The sequence below is a fragment of the Phoenix dactylifera genome, chromosome 11 (genome assembly GCF_009389715.1).
Source record: "Phoenix dactylifera cultivar Barhee BC4 chromosome 11, palm_55x_up_171113_PBpolish2nd_filt_p, whole genome shotgun sequence".
Classification (NCBI taxonomy): domain Eukaryota; kingdom Viridiplantae; phylum Streptophyta; class Magnoliopsida; order Arecales; family Arecaceae; genus Phoenix; species Phoenix dactylifera.
Window position 1 is genome coordinate 29,146,591 of NC_052402.1, and position 7,230 is coordinate 29,153,820.

The 7,230-nt window shown below is 39.1% G+C and overlaps 1 protein-coding gene across 2 annotated transcripts in view; it reads right to left on the minus strand.

Moving 5' to 3' along the window:
- The window catches only part of LOC103722438 (protein SABRE-like), an 88,470-nt gene extending 86,732 nt beyond the window's left edge, over positions 1 to 1,738 (minus strand). For both annotated transcript variants that reach the window (XM_017846506.3, XM_039132035.1), the window contains exon 1: positions 1,341 to 1,738. In XM_017846506.3, the coding sequence (XP_017701995.3) occupies positions 1,341 to 1,408 (68 nt within the window). In that variant the 5' untranslated portion in view covers positions 1,409 to 1,738. The remainder of the gene's footprint in view (positions 1 to 1,340) is intronic.
- Between the last annotated feature and the right edge of the window lie 5,492 nt (positions 1,739 to 7,230).

Here is a 7,230-nt window from a genome sequence, read left to right on the forward strand (position 1 = left end):
TTGTTTCACTACAAAAGAAATTAGGTGTTCTACTTCTATCACGCCATTGTGCATATCCCTTGTCAAAGATCTATCACTATCCTAGTAGGATGTGAATCATATTCATCAACATAATGTTGCACCAAAGATGGTCTTCTAGCAAATTTTTAGCAATTAGCATGTACTAACTATGTTTTAAGTCATAACTACCGATGCAATTCAATGTCATGTCATGCCAATCCTTAGCATGCAATGGCACGTTACAGCCAAGAAGGGACATGCAGACATGCTGCATGTTAATAAGGCACTAGCTACATGCCAGTCTGCGCTAACAGGAACTTTAATCCATTGGTGGGATGGAGTAAATACTGAGTATATCCCTCTCCTCCAAAAATACTTGAGCACAGAAACTATCATCAACTGATCTCATACTTCCACATGAAATTTTATTAATCCTTAACTTGGTAGAGAAAACATCATGACCGCTCAAGCTTCATAATTCAATTCCTTCATAGGCACTTCTTGTATCTATTAAGATCTCTATGTCTGCACTCTGTATTAATGGCTCAATTGGTTTCTGAGCTATCCCCTTGATAAATTTGGAAAAAGAGAGAACTTCGTTCAAGTATCTGTCATTTACACAAGAACAGCAAGAGGTCCAGTCTCCCATAGCATAGAGTAGTGATCTTGGAATCTTTGTCATCCATCAGAACTCTTCACCTAGGGTTCTCTCCTTTAGCTTCTCTAATCTATGCACACATAAACTAGGAGAACTTTGCATCTGCAAACTTGACGGTTTTCATGGGCAGGTAACAGGGTTTTTTCTTTCCTTCGCTATAACTAAAATAGCAGAAGTCTAGATCAGTCAGATATGATCACTCTTGATCATATGTTTGGCAGAAAGTGCACTATAAGTCCGAAACTCATGTAATCCAATGACTCACTACCACAATTTTGACTTTGGTCCAAAGCCGCAGTTCCATGGCATGTAGACAAGAACCCATCCTACTCAAATCCGAACTAATCAGAACTGACAAGAGAGTGATTCCCGTGCCTTGTAACATGGTTAGCGTAGGTATCATCGACCAATTGCTTGAGGTTAAAAGCTAAAATCAACAGCATTATCTGTATATTCTTGTATCTACGGATTTACAAAGCCCAGGAAATTTCTTACGAATTAGGTTTTGAGGAAGAGGGGGGGAAACTAACTTTTTCCTTGTTTCTTCATAGTGTAACAAAGATTCACCAAAAAAGAGAAAAAAAGCAAAAGCTTTTGTAGCAAAGAATCGAAATTAGACCAATGTGAAAGAATTTTATGAGGTTTTGAAGTGAAAAATAAGATGTTTTTTTCAAAAACTTACAAGGATATGGCCCATCCCACGGCGCAAAAAATCAAAAGAGCAAACAAGAACTTGACAGGCGATGCCATCTCCACTGCTGAAGGTACTGGGTTCTTTCCAATCAATTTATCTCACAGTAACCTCATCACCGAGTTCCAGAGAAGCAATCCTTCACAGAGATCCAAAACAAGGGTCAAAATTCCAGATTTCCAAACTTGACTGCGCGCATGAGAGGAGAGGGAGACTGGGAGAAAGGTAGCGTCGTCGGTCCGCGATCCGATTCGAAGGGCGGAGGAAGGGGAGGGAGGAGGGCGTCTGGTGCGGGAGCGCGCACATTTGGAGGATTCGGGGGTAGGGTCGGGGTCCCCATCCGCGATTCGAGCAGGGGTGCGGAGGATGGAATGGGAGAGAGACATGTCCGGGGGTGGCGAGCGAGAACACCGCTTCCCTCCACGACTCCCTACAAATAAGAATCAGACACGGACAGCCATCACGTGGTCGAACCAACTTGGACCGGCCGAGCGGTGGTGTAGAATGACAACTATCGTCTTTCTAATGGTTCGGGAGGTCAACTACGTTATTTTCAGTATTTAATGAAAAAAAAAAAAAATCTTCCAGGGGAGGGGGGAATTAACCCCACCTGCGTAGCAGCCCCTATTGGACCTCCTTCCACTAGGGAATGTTCGATGCGGCCAGCGCCATCTCAGTGCCAGCTGGACCAGAAGCGCTTCTGCCGAGCGTGTCCAGGCTAGGGACATCCAGGCCTCAAATTTAATCGACGCCTGCGTATTTCGAATCTGAGCTACCTCGGTGAAAACAGAGCTCCATTCCAATTGTGCTACCATCTTGGTAGCTGCGGCTGATCTTTTAGAGGTAAGTTTCTACTTTGGAAGTTTCCTAGGTATGAATTTTGTCCTAAACCATTTGATATGCATCAAAAGTAGGTTTGACATTTTCTTCGAGGGAAACGACCTCCAGCTCCAACTCATCTACTTAGGATGTCAATTTGTCGGCTTCCTTAGTCAGGTTTACGAGGGAACGGTGACGGAGTGAGAGGTCGGTTAGTCTTTCTTCAAGATCAACAAAGGCCTAGTCAGTCATGAGGTGGGTTGAATGCCGTGGAGTTGCAATCGTATTTGATAGCTCGACTGTCTTCCTAGGAGAGATGAGTTTATCAACGGTGATCTCGATAATACTTCGTACTAATCATTTGGCCTTCTGTGCCTTGATTGGAATCTGGGGAGAAGATGCAAAGCCAGCAAAGGAAACTTTGGCTGAACAAGCTAATAGCCCGGCCCTAGCGCTGGCCAACAAAGTTTGAAAGATCAAACATCTACCTATATCTCGTAAATGGAGATTGAATCAAGATGATAGAAGGACTGATTATCAGAAAGATAATGATTAATACCTCAAGGCCGGCAATTAACGAGCTAAAGAGCAATGCTTTAGAAGTTGGCATCGGGATTGGATTGACAAGAGGCCCAGATTCTTTTGAAGTTTGTAGCATCTTGGTTACTATATTAGTAATAGGAGCAGGTGATTGCTTTGACAGCTGAGGAAGCTCTTGGTGACTCCCGGAATGAAGTCGATGAGGTGATGGTTGGGACAATCCACTAAACTGGCGAGTCAGCTCCTTCATAAATCGAGCTTGGTCTTTTGAAGATTCGGCTAATGGCGAGTCGGTAACACTAGCAACGCTTTGATCCTCAACTGACTACTCCGTTGTGTCTTTGTTGATGTCTAAAACTACCACAGATTCAAAAGGTGCAGCCCCACTTATACGTTCTAGTCACTTCTCCTGCTTATTCATGTGCGGGAAGAGGAGCAAGTTTAGATCTATGGGCTACTACTTTCCTCCTCTTAGGAGAAACGACTTCGTCTCTTTCTAGAGCAGGCCGAATCAAGAGAGCCTACAATGGAGTTACAAGAATAGTCGCGCAGGAATCTATCATTTTAACAATGCAATCTTAGCCATGTGACCAACGTTCACCGAACCGGTACCAGGACTCATATCGGTCGCATGTGACCAAGGTCCGCCGAACCGATACCGAGATCCATATCTGTCAGTGCCCGATACGGATCTCGGTACCTGTTCGGTACCGTACCGAACCAGTACGGGTAGGGCTCCAGTTCACAAACCAATAAGTTTTTTTGACTTTTCAAGAATATTTAATTAGTAATCCGTCTTTTTGAACTTTTTCAATAATCTTAAGTCTAATTTGATTTTTTTTATATTTTCTTGATATTTTTTGATGTTTCTATGATCCCAATTTAACTTATATGATACCTTTTATTGCTTTAAAATAATACAAATTATAAAATGATTAGTGAGATGTTGCATTCTACAATGAACATTATAAAATATCCTCAAATCAAGTAGTGACGTAAAAATTAAAAAATAATACAATCAATTATATATATTTAAAGTACAACATACAAACCTGTTGCCCAGTGGATACAACCCAAGAGGGGGGGTGAATTGGGTCTTTTAAAACTTTTATGCTACTTCTAACACTTTTCAATTAATTATGCTAAGTTGTATAGATGCACAGTGGAATTTAAACTTAGCAACAGTTTGATTTATTGAGTGAGACTTGATTAAGTAAATTGAATATGCTTGCAACTAAAGGATGCGCGGATAAGAGTTAAGCAAGCAATTTATCTAAGTAAGTAAGTGAGCAAGTTAGACAATCACAAACACAACAAACATATAGTGGTTCAGTGCACCCCAGCACCTACATCCACTCCCCAAGACCTCTTGGGAATTTCACTATAATCCTCCAGATTACAGTCCGGTAGTTTTGCGAGTGCACTACCCAACTCGTTGTTTTACACCGGGCTAACAACGAACCCTACAATCCGGTAGTTTTTCGAGTGAACTACCCAACTCGTTGTTTTACCCCGGGCTAACAACGAACCCTACAATCCGGTAGTTTTTCGAGTGAACTACCCAACTCGTTGTTTTACCCCGGGCTAACAACGAACCCTACAATCCGGTAGTTTTTCGAGTGAACTACCCAACTCGTTGTTTTACCCCGGGCTAACAACGAACCCTACAATCCGGTAGTTTTTCGAGTGAACTACCCAACTCGTTGTTTTACCCCGGGCTAACAACGAACCCTAAAACCCCCAATTTAACCTAGGCTTGGGACGCCTTTCCCTTGTTCCAAGTCCCTTGACTGGAACAAGCACAATGTTAGAAGAGTTTTACAAACAATTGGAAAGCTCTAAATAAGCAAATATGACAATGATAAACAATAGAACCCGGAAGAATCCTTTTGCCGTTGGAAGCGTGGAAAATGGTGATTCTTCCGATGTGGATCGCGTAGGTTTGAGTGTGAGCTTTGAATGCACGAGCGGAAGAGAGTAGTTGAGCTTAAAATCACTTGAGAAGCTTGAAAGCACTTGATTTCTTCACTTGAATGCACTAACTCCCTTGAACCTCTTTTTCTTTCTTCTCTCTTGAATGATTTTGCTTTGAGTTGGTTTGAAGTTGTTGAGAAGCACTTAAGAGGTCCCTTTTATAGCCCAAAAAGCAAATATAGCCGTTAGACACAAAGATATGACCGTTTGAAATTCAAATCTACCTGAAAAAGTTGTCAGTCGCGTCCCAGGCGCTCCGGGGACGTCTCCGCGCTTTACGGGGACGTCTCCGCTTGTTTGCGCTTTTTGCATGGGGACGACTCCGCTGCTTCGGGGACGACTCCGCGCTCCGGGGACGTCTCCGCGCTTTACGGGGACGTCTCCGCTTGTTTACGCTTTTTGCATGGGGACGACTCCGCTGCTTCGGGGATGACTCCGCCGTTATATCTCCGAAAAACAGGTCTTCTGGAATTCTCTGAGAGAGTCGACTCCGCTTTTTCAGGGGACGTCTCCGGACGTGCCAGTTCTTTCTGTTTGTGCCAGAGACGTCTCTGAGACAACCCGGAGACATCTCGGCTGTCCCTGATCTGTTTTCTTCAGCTCAAAAATTCTTCAATAAATTCTTGAAAAATATGGGAACTTGCCTAGACATTTCTTAACAATACTCTTAATTAACCAACTAAAATCCTCAAATAACTTGTTAAGATAAAGGAAATTATGCTCTAGTGTTTTGTATTCATCAAAATCCATTAGAGGGTCAACAATTTCCCCCTTTTTGATGATGACAAAACTTGGAGTATGTGCAATATAAAATATATTGTATTCTCGGACTAATGCATAGCTAAGTTGCATGAATTAGAAAACATATATATTTAAAACATACTTCATGATAATGCTTTCGATTTAACCAGCTTAACACAATCAACATATTTCAATTAACACAATCAACATATTTCAATTTAAGCTGATTTGTATTCAATTCAAAACATACAGCATTATGAGCATATACTTAGATATTTCTCCCCCTTTTTGACAACATCAAAAAGGTTGCAAGATAATGAAACATTAAGCACAAAGATAAGAATACTCAAATATTTCTTTTTCTTTTTGTACTCTGATTTGCATGTCAAATTATTGCAAGAATATGAATCATATAACTCAAGGCAATAATATTAGAAAAAGATTAATGAGCATAGATCAGAGCCAATTATAATGAGAACACATCGAATGTGGTTCCAAAGATAGTTTTCAAATCAAGTGTAGGTGGAATCTTTCTCAAGTTAATTCAAGAAGTACCAAGAATGATATTCAAGGAAAGCACGAATGGAAATTTAACTTTTCTTCAATAATAAGTATGAAAGCTTGTTTATTTAAGATCTTTTGCCCAATATATTAAGTATTTTAGCAACATGAGAGCAATTGAACTAATTTTCAGAATATAAGAACAAAAATATTGTGGCATACATATCAAAATATGAATCATGAAATTTATGATATATCTTAGAGCATTCATAAAATGCAAGGCTTTGAAAGTTCTTTTAGAGTTCTTTTAAAGACTTTCTTTTATTCCTTAAAAAATAATCACAATTTGATATATAAGAATATGAATTGGTACTAAATTGAAGTTCTAAAGAGCAAGCCAATTAGGACTCATTAGTGAATTCCAAAATAGATTTTCTGAGAGACACTCAAGAAAATTCAACACATTATTCTTCCCCTATTTCATTGAACTAGAGGCTCTTAAGATCAACTGTTTGAATTGTAATTTGGTTCATGATTGATGCATAAGATATACTAACCAAATAACAAGCCTCAAGGTGTATCATAAAGATTTTCAGATTTAAATTTCAAATGATACATATTGGAGAGTATTAGGATCACTTCTCATTTAGTATTCTTCCTCTCTCCTTTAGTTATAGATTTATGCGATTAAGTTCCATAAGATCTCTCCTTCTGAAATTTTCTTTCTCCCCCTCAATTGATCATTCCATTTAAGAGTTTAGAATTTGAAGATAATGTTCAATAAAATTGTCAATCTCAAAAATATATTTTCTATAAGTTTCAGCTTATTTTCATAAGACTCAAGTTTGAGATAAGACAACCTTTATAGAACTCATCTCAAGGTATAAACTTATTATATAATTAAAGCAAGTCTTGCAATATAAGGAGGTTCATCAAAATCATTCCATAAAAATCAAGGTATGCTTCAAATTAAAGTAACTTTAGGATAGGATACTGAATATCTAAAGCTCCCCCTCAAAAGATGCATTCTTCTTTAATCATTCTTTTCTATTGTTGAATTTCAGATTTTAATGATAAACGTGAATAAAACTGAAATTCTATGATATCGAGAATGTAGAGTAATCTAGCATTATTCAAAATTTGTAGCAATTACTCTTTCTAATCCTTCAAGAACAAGTTATGCTTTCTCTTAATCTTAGAGAAAATGTATAGAAATATTAATCAGAAAATGATTCATTTGAAGCTCAGTTTCTTTCAAAAGCATTTACATTTTCTTTCTTTTAAGAATCATTTGAGTGAGCTGAAA